Source organism: Acanthaster planci, linkage group LG08 (genome assembly GCF_054643075.1).
Source record: "Acanthaster planci isolate LZ-2023a linkage group LG08, COTS_SCS, whole genome shotgun sequence".
NCBI classification, from domain to species: domain Eukaryota; kingdom Metazoa; phylum Echinodermata; class Asteroidea; order Valvatida; family Acanthasteridae; genus Acanthaster; species Acanthaster planci.
Genome location: NC_141784.1, coordinates 6657986 through 6681610, shown reverse-complemented (window position 1 = coordinate 6681610; position 23625 = coordinate 6657986). Strand labels below are relative to the sequence as shown.

At 40.3% G+C, this 23625-nt stretch overlaps 1 protein-coding gene across 1 annotated transcript; it reads right to left on the bottom strand.

The window, feature by feature from the left end:
* Positions 1-347: 347 nt before the first annotated feature.
* LOC110987760 (uncharacterized) lies at positions 348-23413 on the bottom strand. The gene is made up of 18 exons (XM_087140016.1): positions 23259-23413; positions 21930-22324; positions 20387-20958; positions 19592-19717; positions 18951-19087; positions 14574-14715; positions 13635-13763; positions 12257-12377; positions 11805-12002; positions 10907-11158; positions 8454-8674; positions 7617-7848; positions 6485-6715; positions 5795-5895; positions 5013-5138; positions 4359-4454; positions 3652-3743; positions 348-3382 (listed from the first exon to the last, which is right to left on the bottom strand). Exons 2-18 carry the CDS (start codon positions 22294-22296, stop codon positions 3238-3240), a joined length of 3288 nt encoding a protein of 1095 aa, XP_086996142.1. The 5' UTR covers positions 22297-22324; positions 23259-23413; the 3' UTR covers positions 348-3237.
* Between the last annotated feature and the right edge of the window lie 212 nt (positions 23414-23625).

Genomic DNA, 23625 nt, shown 5'->3' with positions numbered 1-23625 from the left:
AGACCGGCACCTCTCCTTGCAGACAGTGTCAAAAGGATTAATAGCCGGCATGCGCCCCAGAGACAGACCGCTAGCGCCAAGACTACCAAGGGGATGCCGAGGTGGCGATTAAGCTCGATGGTTGGAAACAAGTCTTACCAAAATAATAGTCCATTCCAGTGCAGTCGGGTTTGACCACACGAGATTCGGAATTACTTTTGGATATCTTTGAAGTATGATACTTGCTGCTTTAATATACGGATGGTATTATCAGAATGAGCAGGCTTCAAGACCCGGGTATCATATGCCTGGATGGAGAACTTCGATTTCAGAGTGAGATATTCATGAAGACAAGATACCCAAGGGAATTCCGGCTTTACAAGTTGGCTGTTTTAACATTGCCGACGTTCACAGAACAGCATTCTCCAAAGCGTTCACGTTGAAATAACGAACACAGTAGGCCTAGGCTATTCCTTACCAAAAAAACAATAAACTAAACCTTGAATTGAAAACATTGGTTTAGAGAGTGACCTTCCTAAAATTTTAAAAAGTTTCTGTACTTATGAGGGGTATTCATTGTAAATAACTTTAATTAAATGCTGTTGAAAAGTGATTAATGTATGATTGAAGACAGAGCTAAGGGAACTGCCTATTGATTCACACAGAAAGTTGGAAAAAAGCTCAAATATAACAACAGAACTTTATCTGAAACTCTCTCCACCTGCAATCTAAATTTCAAATAAAATGCCCAATGCCCATCATGTTAACAGTAAATATTTCCTGAAAAAGGTAATTTATTAACATATACATATATAAAATTTATAAAATCACATTGGAAATATAGAAAACATTTGGTTCTTAAAGTCAAGTACATGTACAAACAGTACGAATTATTGAAACTCACATTTCACAACCTGTCTTGAAAAAAAACTCCCTTTTCAAAATTCACAGATCTACAAAACTTTTCAGAAGTATTTTTAGCATTTGCAAAAATGTGGATCTACATTGTACCTTAATTTTTGGATTTTTGCCCTGTTCAGCGTGTATTTTAACACTGTATGCCCCCGAAGGCTTGTGAAAAAACCACAAGCCTATTCGTGTGGGACTTCTAACCCACGACCTCCTACTTACTGGTGCAGATGTCTTAACCACTCAACCATCGAGTGTGCTGGTGTCGGCTGGCTGGTTTGAATCAGATGTAGCAGCGGGTACCACAAACATCTATTTCAAGGATGGATTTGCGCCGGGGAGATGTTGCGCAGGGCAAAAAATCCAAATTAATTTACATCTCCCCGGGCACAAATCCATACTTGAAAAACATTGTACCTCTCAAAACACTGATTTCCCATAGCACTGCACCAATGTGCATGAAAATCCTTCTGAAGGCAGGGGTGTAGCGACTGGGGGCTATAGGGATGCAGAACCCCCCCACAATAATTAATTAATGTCGGCAAAGAGTGCTTTAGTCAACAAACAAATCTAAAATTAATACAATGATATACGTTGGCTGTCGGCATTTCCCCGTAAGCATGAAATGAAGCATACCGGGGATTACTTTGTGAATTTTACACCACATGAGGGTGGCAAACAAGGTACACATGTAGGCCTACTAGTCGACAAATTGACTCTGGTACAGCCCCCCCCCACGAAGAAAATGCCTTCACTACACAACTGTCTGAAGGCAAAATAAAATGTGATCATTGGTTCACTTTCATTTCTTTCCCAACCCAGCTCTAGATATTCAAGCCTGCACAGAATAGAAAAGACATTTCTTTTCTACTAACATCACACTCTCTTTGATTTTAAGTAATGCATAGATTTTTGTTTATCTCTTTCATATCTCATAACTAAATTCTCCTCAACAATGTGTAAAATATTTCCATTTTCCCTTCACTAAAAATTTGACCAACTTCAGAAGCAAGCAATCTAAATTTCCTTTTATATGATTAAATTTGATATTTTTTAACAAAAGTTCATACTGTACTTTCCATAGAGACGATTGAAAAAAAATGGGTCCCAATTCCTGAATTCAGAAAAGACAAAAATAACTTCTACAAATGGTTGCATGTCAACGGTTCCTAATCCACTTACCCAACTCTTCCATCAGCATTGCTTGGACGGATTCAACAAAACTTGAGCCTCTCCTGAAGTAAAGAGTTGGACGGCAGAATAATGGTAAAGTGCTCTGTGTGTCTTTAAAAGACATCTCTCATCCTCGATCACCTCCAGTAGCTAAATTACCTTGGGCTAGAGAAAATGGTGAGGTCTGGTTTTGGCTTGAAGTTTGGATGCTGGACGGATGCATTGTTCAGCATGTTGCTCAGATAATATCTCCACCGGTCGGTAACTAGATCTCCTAATCAGCAAAGGCTGGGTTGGCCTTGGTGTACTTGTACCTCTCCTGAGGCAGGTCCCTAGAAGGTTGTGGTTCTATCTCCTTGATCACCAGATTCTCCCATCAGCAAAGGCTGGGTTGGCCTTGGCGTACTCGTGCCTCTCCTGAGAGGCTTGGTAGCAGGTCCCTAGAAGGTTGTGGTTCTATCTCCTTGATCACCAGATTCTCCCATCAGCAAAGGCTGGGTTGCCTTGGTGTACTCGTGCCTCTCCTGAGAGGCTTGGTAGCAGGTCCCTAGAAGTTGCGGTTCTATCTCCTTGATCACCAGATTCTCCCATCAGCATAGGCTGAGTTGCCTTGGCGTACTCGTGCCTCTCCTGAGAGGCTTGGTAGCAGGTCCCCAGAAGTTGCGGTTCTATCTCCTTGATCACCAGATTCTCCCATCAGCATAGGCTGGGTTGCCTTGGCGTACTCGTGCCTCTCCTGAGGCAGGTCCCTAGAAGTTGTGGTTCTATCTCCTTGATCACCAGATTCTCCCATCAGCAAAGGCTGGGTTGGCCTTGGTGTACTCGTGCCTCTCCTGAGGCAGGTCCCTAGAAGTTGCGGTTCTATTTCCTTGATCCCCAGATTCTCCCATCAGCAAAGGCTGGGTTGGCCTTGGTGTACTTGTACCTCTCCTGAGGCAGGTCCTTAGAAGGTTGTGGTTCTATCTCCTTGATCACCAGATTCTCCCATCAGCATAGGCTGAGTTGCCTTGGCGTACTCGTGCCTCTCCTGAGGCAGGTCCCTAGGAGGTTGTGGTTCTATCTCCTTGATCACCAGATTCTCCCATCTGCAAAGGCTGGGTTGGCCTTGGCGTACTTGTGCCTCTCCTGAGAGGCTTGGTAGCAGGTCCCTAGGAGGTTGTGGTTCTATCTCCTTGATCACCAGATTCTCCCATCAGCATAGGCTGGGTTGGCCTTGGCGTACTCGTGCCTCTCCTGAGAGGCTTGGTAGCTTGATGCTAACAGGGCACGATGCTCTGCATTTTCCCTGGCTGCTTCTTGAGCCCTTGCCTCCAAATCCAGTCTACCAGAAAATATAGAAAAATATCATCCAAGTTTGAAAATCTCAAAAATGAAGGTTCAAATCAATCAAAATAAGGAAACCATGCAAAATTGCTGAAAGTCACGATATGCTGCAATAGATACTGAATACAAACATTATGCATTTTCAATTTGATTCACTGAAAGCAAGTGATTTTATCATTATGATTTCAAAGCTTTTAGCCACTCCTATGCAACAATCCTCATCAGTATCTCAAGAGACAAGCTGTCGATTCTAACCAAGCAACAAACCTTGCTTTTGTGGCGTCCTCTTCACTTACACCACCAACGACGACAGTTAACATGATAGCGGATATCATGTAAGGTTGGCTGAACATCAAGGCCTTCAAAGGAGTGGCATAAAAATGACATTTATTCTTCCAATCTGTGGTTGGAATCTTTATGAAAATGATAAGCAAGTCTGTAAAGAATAATCAATGGAAACAAGAACCTTCCTTCCATTTGAGATTACTTCGGTTTTCTTTGTAACATTCCAAAGTGTGACTCAAATATTTAACTCTGTTTTGCAAAGAGTCAAACTTCAACAGACTGGATCATGCACAATGGATCAGAAGTAGCTATTATTCTGAGTCATGAACGTTTAATTATCAAGGTCTATTTATTTCCTTGAAATTTGGAGTTTTTTTTTCATTTTATCTCAGCTTGAGGTCATAGCTGAATGGTCACACACCAGGTTGCATAAATCTGTGTTAGAAATTGGGGGGAGGGGATGACTTGCCTGGCCATGGAAATTTGAAAAGGGGAGGGCAACACCATATACACTATATAGGGGGAGATGTTCACCATAAAGGTGAACATCTGTAATGTGTATCAAATCGGAATGGTATATTTATGGCTTTTTAAAATTGCTTTCCCTTTTTAGTGAGAATAAAAACATTTTAGTCATAGGGAAATCATGAAAATTCACTACAATTCGCTTTGTTGGCCTATGCACACACCTTTCCTTCATGGAAGAACTCAAGAGCCTTGTAAACAGATAAATTGTCAGCCATCAACACCCATGCTATACCGTTGGGCTTTCTCAGAATGAAATCCTGAAGTGACAAGTTGGAAACACAGAGGGGAAAATTCATTTGAATTCAGCTAGTGCATGTATTTGGTGTAAACATTGAAACAAAAAAATTACAAATTATTTGAAAAACAGTTTGTTTGAAAATCCTGAAATCAGGAAAAACTCTGACAAATCTCACCCCAGGATCATAGGGATAAGCAGAGGAAAGACCGATCTGAAGCCAATGTCAAGTCTTGATTCAAAGCAAATTCCAAAGGGGTTTTTCCTTTAAGGAAAGTTCAAACATTGGGATGTCTCTGTTCCGAATGGACTGCTCTTTTCAGGAATACTGTCCTCGATCTTTGGAGAATTTAATTGCTGTGTTCCTGTCCTGTTCCTGAGGGGAATGGGCCACTTCCAACTTCCAAGTCAAGCGTGTCAAGGCATTTGGGAACACAGGTTGTAATCTGACTCTGCTAGTCTGCCTCTGACTCTAAGTCAACCTTGAGCTCATCAACCATAAGGCAACCTAGAAAGCCCTGTTAGCTCCTTGATTCATATCCTTCCCTCACGTCTCAAATCAACTCCATGGAAGTTTTACCTTCATGATGCAGACCTCCTGGATGAGACAGTCAGCCTCTGACTCCAAATCGCCCTCCAGCTTGCCAGCTGAAACGCCCCCTGGAAGGCCAGTCAGGTAAATGGCTCTCAAGCGATGCTCAGACACCTGGTATTAATTTACAAATAAGACAGCATTCGGGTTATAAATCAGGAATTACCCTGCTTTTCACACAAATTGATAAAAAAGAGATATTAAAATGTTACTATCACTTTTAATTTAAAGCTTTCAGATCTTGCAGAGCACTAATTCTCTCTTCTTACAGAACAAATGTTTACATTCAACATAAAAGCACGAAAGCAGAAATTTCTACCAACATGAACCTAAAAATGGCCTTTAAGGAAAATCTTCATTTCAAGACGTCCACTTTCCCCATTTTATAAGGTGTAAACACATTCTGTGTTTCACTTTGATGACTTCATTTAACCCAGATGCTCTGTCTCAGCGCTTGCTTGATTTTTCAAAATAAACATACAAAGTTTAGTTAAAAAACAGTTCATATTCCCACAAAGCTGGAAACCAAATGGTTGAGAAAATATCCAGGCTAGCAAATATCGACAATGAAAGACTATAAGACAATAAGACTTTGCCTACACAACATCAATATTAGGAGACAAAATTCATGACAAAGAGACAGGTTTTAAATATCTTTTCACATCACCTGGAAATGCGGGTAACTTAATATTGACCTCAAAGGGCTCTCTAATGAAATATTGAAAATGGAGACCAGGATTTCCTAGATTTCATCCATTGAGATCTGTTACCTGAAGCCAAGAAGGAACTGAAGGGTCCTTGGGTAGGCCAAGAACCTGACACCACTCGTCTGACGTCAAGCTACACTGGCTGACTGAACCATCTTGACATTCTGCCAGAAGGAAGACACCACTGTGAATGGGGACTTCAAGAGAGCATTCTATCAAGGGATCATCTTCCTGGTTGTCAGTATTACTTTGAAGAAGTGGATGGGTGTTGTCTTTATGATGCTGTTTGAAATCTTCATGTCATTTCACAGTAGTGTAAGCAGTTTTCACGGAACAAATGCAAACTGATCTGTTTTGGCATCACTTTTCAAATGAACTATTATATTAATAAGAATACAAATTATCCATGTAACCTTCAGTACAGAATGTGCCGTTAATACAGTGACATCGTTCTAATTACAGTAAATGAAAATGCCCAAACCGTCAAAGACAAATGAAGTGTAACCCATATCAGATACACAATTTCTTGTATGCAGCAATTACTTCACTTCACTGCATCACTTCACTGTCTGCATCTTGGCTTCTTCTTCATTTGCTTGTTTTATTTTTCTTACCTTCTATGTGATCTCTCACACTGTCAGAGTTATGCCATAATTATATTCAACAAAAAATCAAATCAAAGTCAAGTCACGAACTCCAAGGAATTAAATGAACACAGCAGGTCAACTTTCAGCCAATCAAAGCATTTCATACCTGACACTGGCGATCCCTTCAGCCAGTCAGCAATCTCCAGTGTATGCTGCAGTGCCAACCAGGGTCGTTGAACCGTGGCGTAGTCTGTCTTGACTGTCAGACTGTCCAGTACTTGACCAGTCTCCCCAGATCCCCCCAGTCCCATCAGATTGATAGTCAACCCCTCAGGGTGGTGAGGTAAGTCAGATGAACCAAACCTTACAGTATCATCCTCCTCAACTATCTTATAACCTACAATGTCAATAATAGGTAGTTGGGTTTGGGTTAGACAAGTGCGTAAAAGATAACCATCCTCATTTTGCAAATATCAGGCGTTAGTCGTCTCAACTTGTCTCTGGCTTTACTTACTCTAGAATCCGTGTCAGACGTTGGGCATGATGTGAATTTCTCAAAAGGCTACCTCAACACATAAAACAATGTCATCTTTTTGCAACAGAAAAAAATTGGCACATAAGGTGTATCTTTCAAGTTGATAGGGAACTTTATCATGAAAGTAGTTTGGGATTAAACTGTAGGGGTCTGGAATAGGTACACTGTTTATCTCAAGAACATGCCCCTCTCCCATTGTTTCATGTGTGTACTTGCTGCTAGTACAGTGGAAATAATCCCACAACTGTTCGGTGCAGGAGTGGTGATGGACATGAAACGGTTGTATAGAAGAAGTAGCACAGTGTTATGTAATGCTTCCTGGAAGGCAGTGTGGGCCATGTGTGGAGTCTTTGTTCCTAGTCACTCTGACTCCATGCTTTGTTGAAGTAACATCGACCCCAACACATGTCTTATAACTTTGCCTGCGTGTTTCCATCTTTTACAGTTTGGAGTTAAAATTTTAATGTGCACCCTCACGGTGACAGGGGTGTAACAAAACCTGAAGTTTGAGAAAACTCATGTTTCATTTCTTTCACCTGAAGTCAGACTTTGGAACTTTGAAATGCACTAGGTTTATGTATTTGCTGGTCACTATAACTACCCATTTATGATAATGGCATAAATTGCATTTCAAAGGTTGGTAAAGAGAACCCTACAGAGGCATCTTTCTGCCCTAAAAAAGTGAAACCTCATTTGGCTTTTTGTTTATGTAATTTTAATGCCATTAGTGCACTAATTAATAAAATTACAAAACATTCCTCACCCAACTTCTCTGACACCAAGCTGAGTACTTCTGCTATGTCACTTTCATCAATTTGGGAATCTTGACTGCATAGATCAAGAACTCTTAGGCTTGAAGAATCCATGGGACACAAGGAGGCCAGTATTGTCTTTAAATTATTCCCACTAAGGGCATTGTGCCCTAACAACAAGGAATGAAGGTCGGGTGCCGAGCTGATCAACTTGGAAACAGTTTCTGCACACCCATCACTTAGCTGAAATTAAATGCAGAGATGACACATGAAAACGGCATGCAAACGGCCATCTTCACGAAACATTGACTCTTCATACCAAAAAGCAAATACCAGCTTTTCAAAACAATGAAGTTTGTGAACATTATTCAAAATCACATGAATACTTTCATCAAACAGAGAGAAAAATTACAAACCCTTAAAATAATGAGGCCAAATAATAAGCCATTTCTTGTTTTTGCCATTGAGAAAAATTACACATTTAGTGACATAGTGACAACAGGCGGAAATGAGCCATACCTTTAACCATGACTGCAGTTATAATCTAACATCAAACAGAAGCCATGGAAACTTGTCAAGCTAAGGTATGATCCTACCACAGCAGAAATCTAGGGCAAATCTATTACCAGGCTCAATCAGTGTTATATTCAAGTCTTTTACAAGTCTCTGCAAGTCCCTGTAAGTCCATCACAAGTCATTCAGTCTTGAGCCAATTCGCAAGCTGTGACAAAAGCATTCTTTTGTTATTGTTTACCCTGTTACCTATGACTGACCTTGTGAAGGAACATGTGATTGAACTTGTGAGGGGCTTGTGATGGACACTGACCTCAATGCTAGCCCAAACTCACCCGATTGTTGGCAAAATTCAACTCCGACAGCGAACATTCACTACCTCTTGCTAAAAAAGCCTCTAGCAGGCCAACTGCTCCGGTATCTGTAAGCCTATTGGCTGATAGTTTGAGGGTTTGAATGGCCAGACCCTCGCTGACAGCTTTTGTGATTGGTGCAAGGTCCAAGTCTTGTAGAGCACAGCCAGCCAATGAGAGTGACTCTATGCTACATGATGAGCCTGGCCAAGTCAATAATGAAGCAAGAAAGTAGAAAGTAATCTGGATGTCTGAGGATTAATTTCACTATCATGTTTTTGTTATAAAGAAAAATAATTTATTGACTTTGTTGTGCAGAAGGAAAAGTTAGTAAGGCATTAAATTGTAACTCTCGGGGTATTCTTGCTAAGACCCTTCCTAATCCTCTGAAATCCTTCACTCGGCAATATCCTTGGAATTAAACTCTCAAGGGGCATCAAGCCCCTATGGTGGTAACAGCAGCATGACTGTACTTTCCCAAAACCGTTAGTACAGTTCCAATGCACGTGGTGGATTTGGAAGCTGTGGGAAGGACATGGGTTCAATGATACTCTGTTAAAATCTTAATTGAGAAGTAAAGTAACATTCACACTAACTGACCAAAATGTCAAGCCTTGTGGAAGGTGACAGGAATTGACCTCTTCAGTCTAGAAGGAACCAGGATTGTTAGACAAAAGAGGAGTGATTACTGCAGATTTGGGATCTTTAGGTTTAAAAACCAGTTCCAACTTTGCCCCGTGGACTTGGTACATAAATGCAACTTGTTTTAAATGGCATTATTGATAGTAATCGCAGACTTCTTAAAGCAACAAATGCAAAGGAAGAAATTCTTGCTCATTCAGCAAAATATGAAAACTCCCATCAGTTTTGTGTCACAACCAATTTAGCATTGAGGGTTAACGCCTGGCTTGACATCACAGTTTCATACCTGCCAACATTAGAAAGTCAAAAATAGGAACACATCTGCAAGTGCAAAGTGTGAAGCCTTTACAGTGTGGTGTCTGGGGCCCGCTTAAGGGCCCTAGAAAATTTTGGATTTTAGATGCTCTGCAGTGCAATTTGAGGCAATTCCTCGCACATTTTCCTTATTTTTTGGGGAAACGATTTTTAAAATTTAAAGGAGAATTCCCTCGTCATTGTCAACTCTTCCCATACCTTGCGTTAAATACTTTCTTTAAACAAAACATATCTACATTTCAGTTCCCTTTGGAACTTGATGACGGTTCCCTCTCTGCATCCCCATGGAGTGACTGATATGTTGCCTTCATTGCATTCCAGAGTGCAACATCACTGTATTTACTTGAGAAGCATTTTATGCCTCTATTCTGCATGGATAGTTTGTGTGTCATTAAAGATCCTAGTGTGCTTGTGGGCATGCACGCCCATTGTTTGGTTTTATTCTTACCTACTACAGAGAAGATACGCTCGCAATCTGCATCGTTGTGTAAGATGATTAGCATGCTCTTTATAACAGGGGAAAGAAGCTTGTACTTCTGTTGCATCCAGGATGGGTCCTCAATCTGTGCTATGAAGTGCCACTTCTGATCTATATGATCGTTCAAGTCTATGCACTCTAGCCTGTCTATTTGATACATGTTGAATTCAGATTCTAACTTGTCCACAGACTCCCTGGGTACTACTAGATCGAATTGCTCTACAAAATATTCCACAAAGCTGAATTTCACCTTCCGCATGAATTACTGACAGATCTTCTGTCTGGAGGAAAGAGGTAAGTTTTTTTGACATCCCAACGGCGATTTCAGCTTGCACATTCCTTTTGTGCTTTTCTTTACTCATGTGAATCTTAATGTCATTTGCTCCTATGGCAGAGATCCGTAAATCACATCTGCAAATCTTGCAGAATATGAAAAACTCACCCTTATGTGATGTCGTTATGAATTGGAACTGGTCTTTGTATTCGTCCCTAAATCGTTGCAAGCGTTTTTGCTTCTTATCCTTCTCCATATCGCTGTACAAACTCATTAATTCCCTCAATAATTCTCTAATTAAACCGAGGTTACACCACCTGACATGCCTGATCACCACTACATGCGTGCAATGGAATTCGGAAGTCACATGTAAAACGTGAGCGATGCGCTGTCGCTACACAAAATGGCGACCGCGCCGATGAAAAAAAAACCAATAGCACCCTCTTTTTTCCTGTACATTAGAGCCAGGACTTTTTCTTTTGCCGTGACTCTTTATGTTTTTTATTATTTTTTTCAATTCCGATTAAATCATGACAGTTGGCAGGTATGCAATTTTGCTCATGAATATGCATATTCTCATTGGCAAAAAAACAAAACAAAAAAGGCTCCAAAAGACAAATTAAAATCACAAACCAAAATGGCAAATTGACTCACAAAGATGCAATTTCCAGGGATGTGGTAACAGAATTGAATTAGATGGTCCATTTAAATGAAGTCATGACAAACCTGGATTTAGTAGTTCCTCCAAGGCCTCTGACCTAGACAGCTTTAATCCATCCAGACATAGATTAGTCAGGCCAGATGGTCTCTTACACAATGGCTTCAAGCCACCAACCTCTGAAGGGGTCATCTTGGCCCGCCGTAGATCAAGGCTTCTCAGGTTAGCCCTGATGTCTGCAGATTCTTGTAAGATGTCAGGAAGACTGGCGATACTGAGGGATCCTAGGTGAATGGTTTGTAAAGTTGTTCCTTGATCGTCTGTGGAAATTTAACAAATATTGAGAAGACTGTGGAATCACTGTAATCATATCAATTTGATTTGGAATTTTGAATAGACAAATCGTCATCAACACCACGAATTGAGCAGTTTTGGTTTCACAAAGTGACACAAATGTGTGCCCGCGCATATTGTACACTCGTGCATTATCGAACAATTTCGTTTTCACGAAGAACCACAAATGTGTGTTTTGTGAATATAGCATAGAAAAAAAAGCTTTAAATGTCTAAAATGATTTTATTTTACCAGTAAAAGGGTGACTAAACTGAAAAAAATGCTCTTAAAACTCATAACTGTGTAAATTAAGGAGAATGTCAATTTCTAAATATGGCAAATCACGGAGCAAGACGCAAGACATTTGTGCCTCTCCGTGAAAACGAAAGTATCACATTTCTATAAAATACGCGTTGAAGCGCGCACACATCAATAGATCTGTGTTACTTCGTGGTGTTGGTGACGAAATGCCGCATTTAGATTTTTGGATCAAAACAAATACAGGAGATGTAAATGATGATTTCTTAAACAAGTTTCTTTTTTCAACAGAAATAAAACGTGAATGGATTATCTTCATTACAAATATTTAACAATTCTCAACATTAAGGAAAGAAATTTCTTCCAGAGACTTACTTCCTCCTGTGAGAGTGATAAAAACTGGCAGGGCCTCTGCTGTCACAGCAGGATTTCCAGTCAGATCCAGTTCAGACAGGTTTGGTAAGGATCCAGGAAGCTGATTGGCTAAAGTTTTGATGATGTCATCACTGAGTGAACAGTTGGCCATGCTCAGTAAAGTCAATTGGCTCCTTGTGCTGCACTCAACAGAAATGTCTGTTCCAAGAAAAAATTGAAAGGGAAAATTATTGATTTATCTCCTTATTTGCATTCATTCTTTTGCAAATTGAAATACATGTAAAAAGTAACATTCAAAAAAACTGAACTGAACTGCAGCCTTAAAATTAACTTGTTTGGCCTAATTCAAGGCAACAGATTCCTAATTACAAAGTTATCATTTCTCAAAGAACAGTTTCAAAATATATACACTAAATTAAATTTATTGCCCTCAAATTAATTTCTGAACATACCGGTACTCGGTACAGTCGGTTCCTGACTGGTAAGCCCAGTGTCACTGATATTACAAACAGTCAAAGCAGGATGTCTAATGCACGATGTAAGTAGACTGATCATTCCAGAAAGGTTCATCACCTATGTGTGATTGATCAATGAAAACAGACAAGTACAATGCAATACTGTCTGATATACAATTACGCACGTAGTTTGGATTGAAAGTGATTGGCACTCTGCTACATGTTTACAGCCTAAAAAGGTTAAAACAGCACAGCTGTACAACAGCCAGAAGACAGATGTTACAATCTGGTAGACTATTCAAAATGAACAGTGCATTTAAGACTGGCCCAGGAGAATGGATGTGACTAATGCCAGAGCTGCAGGTGAGGGCATTAGTCGCATCCATTCCCCTGAGACGGTCTTAAGCGTTAGTTTAAGACCGACCAAGCACATATTTATTCCCATTCATAAATACCATTTTATTATTATTTAGTCAGAGAGTCAAGGGAAATCAATATACGATAAATTTCCAAGCATTTTGTCAAAGAATTGACTCTTATTTTCCCAAACACCCACAACCAGTTAATGGTATATTCCTTGTGCAAGTAGTCCAGAAGAATCTCCTTATATGGACTTGGTGCCCTCGTGGCGCGTCACATGCACATAGACTCCTGACCAATCAGACCTGATTAAACTGTCTTGTTTCCATGTGCCAGCATGTGATTGACGCAGCGGGCATGATCTCATCTTAAATGTTAATACATGGTCATGTGAAGCATTTCGACCCAAAGGAATGGAAAAACTGCTCCAAGTATTTATGAATAGCATTTAAGCAAGCAATGACAAGCTATTAACCACGGCGTGCCGGGGCATTTTTCAACGTTGAGGATGCTGTAATCTTTAGGCACTACTGTAAGTTGACAGGTGACCTTCATTGACGATCGAATATTTCAGCCAGGCCTGCAGCCTTGTAAACAGAGCCCAGATTGTGCGGTGTTATACAACTGTCTTTTGTTCACGAACCTGGCTCAGTGCACTGCTGACCTCTTTTCAATAGGGGCCAGATTAGCATGCAGCGGTGCTATGTGGCTCATCCCTGCGGTGGTGGAGAGCTTTTGTCCCCGGTGGTAATCCGCTTGCTCTAAATACCCCAGACCCTGGTATACGGTTTCAAAATAATGCTGGATTATCACCACTTTTGAGAGTGAAAAATGCCGGTAATGCCCAGCAGTCTGGTCTTTTGTTCGGAATACGGTCTTTTGTTTCCTTTGTCCGAGTTCGGAGACCCCGGCCACACATATAAACCAAACAGCTCCGATTTCGGAGTCCCCGGCTGGTAGTGGTTAAGAAATATCAAGTATCATGTATCATATTACTACATGTATTATTTCATACCGTGTTTCCACCAACATGTAACTTCTCCAATGTTGTATTGACCACCAATGCTTCTGTTAGTACTTTCATTCCTTCATTCCTAATTCCACAGTTCCTTGCATGAAGGGCTCTTAAACGGCAGGTTGGAGACTAAAAGAAATAAAATATCGGTAAGAGTAACTATCAAACACAACAAATCCCATTTATGTGACATTTTACCACAAAATCTATACAAAGTAACCGGAAAACAGAATTGTATTTTTTTTATTTTGAGTTATACAATTAATTCAGCTTTCCTATTCTACAATGCACACAGTTAGAGGAAAGCCTCTCATAATGTACCATTGGTATCATTATCCCTCCTTATAATCCCTCAAGAAGGGATTTAGATCATTGCCAATACCTGTATGTTCAAATTTTACTTATCAGCTTTTTTGGCATTGTGCTACTTCGTCTAGGTTCCGGAGGAACAGATCACAAACTGTGAATGATTTCAATTTAATATAACAAAATAGTATATCCACTTTTGTATGCTGCAAACTTCTCATCTAAATCTAACAGCACTCATTAGTGTGCATTTGTGAGAGGTACAAGTAACGGATACTCACAGACCTGCCAACCAAACCTAACCCTAAAATGCAAACAACAAAAAGGAGGGAAAGTTGTGAAAACTTTCTATTCAAATTGTTAATACTATCTGAAGATGTTCTGCCACTTTGCTTATAAAAGTGTGACCTGTTTTTTCACTGTATCTCCAAGTAACCTGTTTGATATGTGAATATTTCCCAGCAAAAGCCCTTAAACAACTTTACGTTTCACTGCCTAAAACATTACTAGGATATTTGCAAGCTGGCTACATATGCCTACCTACAATTTGCACCTGATTCCTGGCAATAATGATTAGGTACTTGGGTTCCCAGATACAACCCTAATACCCAGTAACAAACCACAGGAATGTACCTTTAAAACATCCATGAGTTTAGAAGCAAAGACTTCACCATCTTTCATCTGGTTGTGACTGATATCCAGTTCCTCTAGCATATCATTCTGGCACAAATTATCCAACAATATGTCCAGATCTGATAGGCCACAGCTTGATGCCCTAATGACAGAAAACAGCACAATGATCAGCACTTCAGAGATGGCCCAGTGTTATGGAATATCATTTGAGAGAAGGTTTGAGAGTACACCATGTGGAATGGATCTCTTCAAAGAAAGCCCAGTGTTATGTAATATCATCTGAGAGAAGGTTTGAGTGTACACCATGTGGAATGGATCTCTTCAGAGAAAGCCCAGTGTTATGGAATATCATCTGAGAGAAGGTTTGAGAGTACACCATGTGGAACGGATCTCTTCAGAGAAAGCCCAGTGTTACGGAATATCATCTGAGAGAAGGTTTGAGTGTACACCATGCGGAATGGGTCTCTTCAGAGAAAGCCCAGCATTATGGAATATCATCTGAGAGAAGGTTAGAGTGTACACCATGTGGAATGGATCTCTTCAGAGAAAGCCCAGTGTTATGGAATATCATCTGAGAGAAGGTTTGAGAGTACACCATGTGGAACGGATCTCTTCAGAGAAAGCCCAGTGTTACGGAATATCATCTGAGAGAAGGTTTGAGTGTACACCATGCGGAATGGGTCTCTTCAGAGAAAGCCCAGCATTATGGAATATCATCTGAGAGAAGGTTAGAGTGTACACCATGTGGAATGGATCTCTTCAGAGAAAGCCCAGTGTTATGGAATATCATCTGTGAGAAGGTTAGAGTGTACACCATTTGGAATGGATCTCTTCAGGGAAAGCCCAGTGCTATGGAATATCATCTGAGAGAAGGTTTGAGAGTACATCATGTGGAATGGGTCTCTTCAGAGAAAGCTTAAGGCTATGCAATATCATCTGAAAGAAGGTTAGAGTGTACACCATGTGGAATGGATCTCTTCAGAGAAAGCCCAGTGTTATGGAATATCATCTGAGAGAAGGTTTGAGTGTACACCATGTGGAATGGATCTCTTCAGAGAAAGCCCAGTGTTATGGAATATCATCTGAGAGAAGGTTTGAGAGTACATCATGTGGAATGGATCTCTTCAGAGAAAGCTTAATGCTATGGAATATCATCTGAGAGAAGGTTTGAGAGTACACCATGTGGAATGGATCTCTTCAGAGAAAGCCCAGTGTTATGGAATATCATCTGAGAGAAGGTTTGAGAGTACATCATGTGGAATGGATCTCTTCAGAGAAAGCTTAATGCTATGGAATATCATCTGAGAGAAGGTTTGAGAGTACATCATGTGGAATGGATCTCTTCAGAGAAAGCTTAATGCTACGGAATATCATCTGAGAGAAGGTAAGAGTGTACACCATGTGGAATGAATCTCTTCAGAGAAAGCCCAGTGTTATGGAATATCATCTGAAAGAAGGTTAGAGTGTACACCATGTGGAATGAATCTCTTCAAAGAAAGCCCAGTGTTATGGAATATCATCTGAGAGAAGGTTAGAGTGTACACCATTTGGAATGGATCTCTTCAGAGAAAGCCCAATGCTACGGAATATCATCTGAGAGAAGGTTTGAGTGTACACCATGTGGAATGGATCTCTTCAGAGAAAGCCCAATGCTACGGAATATCATCTGAGAGAAGGATAGAGTGTACACCATGTGGAATGGATCTCTTCAAAGAAAGCCCAGTGTTATGGAGTATCATCTGAGAGAAGGTTTGAGTGTACACCATTTGGAATGGATCTCTTCAGAGAAAGCCCAGTGTTATGGAATATCATCTGAGAGAAGGTTTGAGTGTACACCATTTGGAATGGATCTCTTCAGAGAAAGCCCAATGCTACGGAATATCATTTGAGAGAAGGTTTGAGAGTACACCATGTGGAATGAATCTTTTCAAAGAAAGCCCAGTGTTATGGAATATCATCTGAGAGAAGGTTAGAGTGTACACCATTTGGAATGGATCTCTTCAAAGAAAGCCCAGTGCTACGGTATATCATCTGAGAGAAGGTTTGAGAGTACACCATGTGGAATGGATCTCTTCAAAGAAAGCCCAGTGTTATGGAATATCATCTGAGAGAAGGTTTGAGTGTACACCATGTGGAATGGATCTCTTCAGAGAAAGCCCAGTGTTATGGAATATCATCTGAGAGAAGGTTTGAGAGTACACCATGTGGAACGGATCTCTTCAGAGAAAGCCCAGTGTTACGGAATATCATCTGAGAGAAGGTTTGAGTGTACACCATGCGGAATGGGTCTCTTCAGAGAAAGCCCAGCATTATGGAATATCATCTGAGAGAAGGTTAGAGTGTACACCATGCGGAATGGGTCTCTTCAGAGAAAGCCCAGCATTATGGAATATCATCTGAGAGAAGGTTAGAGTGTACACCATTTGGAATGGATCTCTTCAGGGAAAGCCCAGTGTTATGGAATATCATCTGAGAGAAGGTTTGAGAGTACATCATGTGGAATGGGTCTCTTCAGAGAAAGCTTAAGGCTATGCAATATCATCTGAAAGAAGGTTAGAGTGTACACCATGTGGAATGGATCTCTTCAGAGAAAGCCCAGTGTTATGGAATATCATCTGAGAGAAGGTTTGAGTGTACACCATGTGGAATGGATCTCTTCAGAGAAAGCCCAGTGTTATGGAATATCATCTGAGAGAAGGTTTGAGAGTACATCATGTGGAATGGATCTCTTCAGAGAAAGCTTAATGCTATGGAATATCATCTGAGAGAAGGTTTGAGAGTACACCATGTGGAATGGATCTCTTCAGAGAAAGCCCAGTGTTATGGAATATCATCTGAGAGAAGGTTTGAGAGTACATCATGTGGAATGGATCTCTTCAGAGAAAGCTTAATGCTATGGAATATCATCTGAGAGAAGGTTTGAGAGTACATCATGTGGAATGGATCTCTTCAGAGAAAGCTTAATGCTACGGAATATCATCTGAGAGAAGGTAAGAGTGTACACCATGTGGAATGAATCTCTTCAGAGAAAGCCCAGTGTTATGGAATATCATCTGAAAGAAGGTTAGAGTGTACACCATGTGGAATGGATCTCTTCAAAGAAAGCCCAGTGTTATGGAGTATCATCTGAGAGAAGGTTTGAGTGTACACCATTTGGAATGGATCTCTTCAGAGAAAGCCCAGTGTTATGGAATATCATCTGAGAGAAGGTTTGAGTGTACACCATTTGGAATGGATCTCTTCAGAGAAAGCCCAATGCTACGGAATATCATTTGAGAGAAGGTTTGAGAGTACACCATGTGGAATGAATCTTTTCAAAGAAAGCCCAGTGTTATGGAATATCATCTGAGAGAAGGTTTGAGAGTACACCATTTGGAATGGATCTCTTCAAAGAAAGCCCAGTGCTACGGTATATCATCTGAGAGAAGGTTTGAGAGTACACCATGTGGAATGGATCTCTTCAGAGAAAGCCCAGTGCTATGGAATATCATCTGAGAGAAGGTTAGAGTGTACACCATGTGGAATGGGTCTCTTCAGAGAAAGCCCAATGCTACGGAACATCATCTGAGAGAAGGTTTGAGAGTACATCATGTGGAATGAATCTCTTCAGAGAAAGCCCAATGCTACGGAATATCATCTGAGAGAAGGTTAGAGTGTACACCATGTGGAATGGATCTCTTTTAGATGTTAAGTGATTCTAAGATGAACCAGTATGAGTGGGAACTTGACATTTCATGTGAGGTGCTCTAGATCCGACCATGCTCAGAGCTCTCCCATCTGCATTACAGTCGCTGCATTGCAGCCCATGTTGGGACCTCAACGAATAGCTTCAGGCCTGGCACTGTCTATCTCCTTTTTTGTAGGCTATGAATATTTTTGAATCTTTTTATTATGGATCCATTCTTATCAGTTTGTTTAACATTTTTATTGATATTTATTTTATGCTGAGTATTTCGGTTCACTTATTTTTGTTTGTACTCATTATTTTCCTGGGATTTATACATAAAGGTTCTAATTCTTATAAAATCTTTCATATCTTTTATCTGTTTTGTGCCTCATCTTGCAACACATTTTTATCTTTTCTCTCCATTAGATTTGAAGTCCCTTTAAATTCCACACCTTTGTGTTAGTAAGAGCAATGAAAACTATTTCATTGTTTATCTTTTTCTTGTTCTGGTCTGCACTTACTAATTTTTTTATTTTGTTAAGTATCATGATTACCTTATTCTTCAATCTTTTACACTTAATGTTTAATGTGTAGAATGTACATGTACTATGTTAAAGCAGCTGTGGATTTAATATGAATCTCTATGACTTAAATGCCCCTTTGCCGGCAATAGGCCATTTGCACTGTATCTTTTGAATGGTAGTTGTTACCTCAGAGTCTTCAGGGCTTTGTTGCTGCCTAGTGGAGGTCCAATGCAACGAGAGAAATAATCTCTACCCAGCTGATTGCTGGAGACATCTAGCTTCACCAAGGTGGAATTTATACTCAGCATTTTCCCAAGGCATTCCTGTAAAAAAGAATGCTAAAAATCTGTATACAAGAACGGTAAAAAAGAATTTCATTTCAAACCTACATAAATGATAAAGATCAAACTGGTCGGGCCAGCATATAGGTACTTGACTGTTATTCCTAACCAAGTAAATCTTGGGTATGAATCTTACTGTGGTGGGCTCTACATCGTATTGATTGAGTTTGTTGGTCCCAATTTAATTGCATAGGTTTTCCACAGAATTAATGTGCAATGTTTTTCTCACAGCTACATTTTTCTCCCAAATCCATCCTCACATGAATTCTATATTACAATGCTGTACAAAGGGGAAAATATTTCCAATTGTCTTTGGATCAATGATGTTAAGGAAAGGAATAAAGAATAAAGGAAAGATCTCACAAACCCAAGAAATTACATCAAAGCCAACTTCACTAAGTGATAAGCCACAGCTCCGATTGATTTGAGCTGCAAAGCGTCTTCTCATGAGCCATTTTTTTCTGGAGGGCATTCCAACAAACTCACTGAACTATCTGTGTCAGCTTGGTTGTTTGAGATGTCCAAAGATGTAATGGTCCTGTTGTGACTCATGGCAAGAGTGATGACTCGGAAGGCTTGAGGACCAATCTGGTTCCCGGATATATTGAGCTCCTGCGAGAAAAAAAATCAGTATATTCTAAGCACATACAGCACAGCTTTCATGTTCTGAAAGCTTAGTCTTTGATCCAAAGCAAAGTAGCAACCTGTATACCCCTACATTATTCTTCGTTAATCTGTTTCACCTTGAATTACTTACTCGGTTAAATTTACAGCAATTTATGTTTTTGTTTTAGGGTTAGTCCATGAAAAGACCCCCTTTTTGCACCCAAACATAATTCCATGTTTGGTTTAATTACTCAATAAGAAATTCTATTGATAATATAAAATATTCTTGTGGATATTCTCCATGCAGATGGCCAAGAGAATGAAAAACACGGAAATTTATGTCTTTAAGGGTCAAACTTCCATTTAGCATGGGCACAGCATGCACAACACCATGGACTTGCTCTTTAATTTAAGTTAAAGTTTTTTGCCTGTGCATTGTTTAGCAAAGAAGTAAATCTATTTATTGTGAAATCATGCTAAAAAATTCATTATAACCTAAAGGGTTTCATGGACCATGATTTTAACCAAAGATAAAGATTTAACATTGATTGAGGAGTCGTGCATTATACAATGGGGTGAAGAAATGGCCAATGGGGTGTTCATGAGATGTCAAGACAAGCTAAAACCTTGATACAGTTTTTTTCAACAAAGACTAGATTTACTTCATGTACTTACAGTAATTCCAGTGAGTCTCATCAACAACTGGGTGAAGGGAAATCCAAAGCCAGCTGGGGCTCTCTCCAAGGTTAAGCTGTGGATGTGAGGGTGAGCAAGTCCTACAAGTTCCTTGGGGTCAACCAGCCTGCAGTAGCTCCTCAGACCCTGACTGAACTTGGCCTGGTGCACCTGTAACTCATCTCCCACCTCCTGCATCGGTGACTGTGATTGGTCAATGCTAAATGCCTCCTTGCTGGCACATGGGTTCAATGTTTGGTTTGGCAGCATTGCTTGATTTTCATTGCTAATGTCCAGACGTGGAAAATAAGAGTTCGATATCAACGCATCACGGTCTTCTTTGCAGTCTGTCTGATCTAATTCAATATCTCTGTTGCATAAATAACTTTCTGTCTGTTCTTTCTCATCTTCCGTGCTTTGTTCAGCTGACTGAACAACGTTATTTCGTCCATCGTCTCCATCGATGGTATGTAATGCACTAGCGATTTGGTTCTCTCCTGTATGGATATCACTCAATGAAGGGCCCTGAATGTTACCGTCATCAACGCCATTGCAGCCATTAGTACTGGTACCTACAGTGTGTAAAACATTCCAACCCTCAATTTCTTGAATTCTATTCACAGGTTCAGGTGTTGAAGACCGGCTTAATATATCTCGTTCTGAAGTCTGTTTGTCTGAATGATTAGACTGTACCCAAACAGGCAGGTAGCCATGCAGCCAAGATTTGCACAGTGAATTTTTTTGAAAACACAGCTGCTTTGCCCAAGCACAGAAAAATATGATTAAATCAAGGTTGTGCAATACTTCAGACCAACTACATTAAAGAATCCATGTTGAGAAATTTAAGTAGAACAAAACTAGACATATGTACATTTACAAATTCCTGTCACAGCACCATAATGCAATTCCCCAAAATTTATTTAAGGTAAACAGTATCAGAAATATGTTTCAAACAATAAGTTTTAAAATATTTTTTTTTAAATTGTAAATGCACATGTATATGTTGAAGTTGGGAGCAGTTGGTCGATGCATGTGATCGCTGGATCTTTCATGATATGTTGATCCTATTGCACAAGTCGCAGATAGTTCTGCCATGAGCCAATCGCCGTTTTTTCTTGCTCTGCAGTTGGGGGAAACTATGACAAATGTGGGGAGTTCAGTTAAAGATTTAATGTAATATCAACTGATGTCGCAACATCGGAGGACAGTGCCGATCCACTGATCATGCCAAACATATACAGACTAATCAGATTGGACGCCATAACCGCGATGGCACCGCACTCACATGCATTCTTCAGCTTGGTGCGCACATGCATTTGGCAAATCACGACACCCTATTGGTCAAAGAGACATGTAACAGGTGCATACCACCTGTCCATGAGCATTGCATCACTGCAGTAATGGCTTCTACTTCTGGTTGTCGAATTACACTATATGTAGCCTACTGTACATGTACATTATTTGTACGGCCAGTTCACTAAATTCTGGCTTAAACACTGCAGTACCCAACAATCTTCGCTGGAAGGGGTTTCTATAGGCCTACCTGATACTCCAGATGACTGTAATGATGTCACAACTCCATGCCTACCACCACCAACACCTAACAACTCATTTGATTGGTCCTCTTCTCCTGGTCCAGCATTTGCATTACCTTTTTGTCCAATAGGATGATTGGTTACATTTTTATGGACAGCACTGCTGTCTCTGTTTGGCTTTTCTGAGGATGACCCCCTATAATTGGTTTTCACATTCTCCACTTCTTCAGTATCACATGGAGTGGCCTCAGCCCCTGATGTTCTATCTTGTTTGTTTTCATTTCTGAAGTTAGGATGACTGTCAATCTTCTTGACCTCTGCAGTCTTTACAGTTGTCTCAGGACTGTTTATCGGAATTGATGAACTACAACCCATGATGCTTTGGAACAATCGGCAAGCATTTCTTTGAAGAAACAAAAGAAATTACAATACAGTAAATGAAGTTCAGAACCAAGATTTGTTGAGAATAACTAATGGATGGGATATCAGACAGGCCTGCCCTTGATCAACATACACTGGGATCAGAATGCATCCTCTGTCTCTGAAGCCTCTTACAATTAGTTTAGAAGTAAGCTATCCATGCTTGGCATAATCAACCTTTGGGTGAATTTTAAAACCAGACCTGAAATAAAACTGGGGTAGGTCTATGAAAATTATGATGGAATGAGCATGATGTTGTAGGATATCATGTCAATTTTTTTCCCATTTTTGTTAAACCTCTCAAAATAGAACTTTGGTTGTGACTGAGATAATGAACTAATGCAGTGACTGGTGGAACTCTTTCCCTTTAAATATTAAAAGGGCAACTTGTGGAGTCCTACAAATTACAATACAATGTAACATTAACCGTGTAGGCCTAACATTATGAGCCAGTTCGCATGGTTCTGTTACGCCCCAACTATAGTGTAAGTCCCAACTATAGTTGGGACAGTCCCAACAGTAGTACTGGAGTTGCGCTGGCCCAACTATTGTTGACCAATGTCTGTGGGAAATGTCTCAACATTACTCAACTCAATGTGTCTCATACTTGACACAATTTATAAAAAATGTGGCCCTTAGCCCTAGTATGACCAATGACATGATATTTGTAAACAATATGACTTTGGTACATGCTGGGAACATTATGCACACAGGACCTCTCTGCTGTAGCTGGGCCGGCCCAACTGTAGCACTCTAGTTGGGACGGGCCCAACTATAGTTGGGACTGATGCTATAGTTGGGGCGTTCCATGTTCGTTATGGTCATCACACTCACAGGCTGTATTTTAACATGTTTAAGAGATGTACCCTAAGGATTGCCCCTATATATAATTATCATAACCTACACACCCACCATACCTCGTCAGACATTGCTGTAACTGCTGTGTGATCCTCGGGAACTTGTTTTACAGCAGCAGCAACAAAGCGTCCGTGAACCATAGCAACTTCGTCCTGCACCTACCCGGTCCGATTTAGTCTTGGCCCGAGACGTCAGTGATCGATGGTCGTTTTAATTCTGTTGAAGAGCGCCCTCGCACACCTAGATTTCACTTACTCTCACGAACGTCTTGGGAATCTTGCAGGAATGGGGGTGTGGCAGTTGTATGCAAATGTACAATCTCCTTAAATATTTATAGCCTTGGTATTATAATTATGTACATGTACATGTACTTCGAAGTTCGAACAACATGGCGGCTTCACGCGAGCAAGTACGATGTCGATAGTG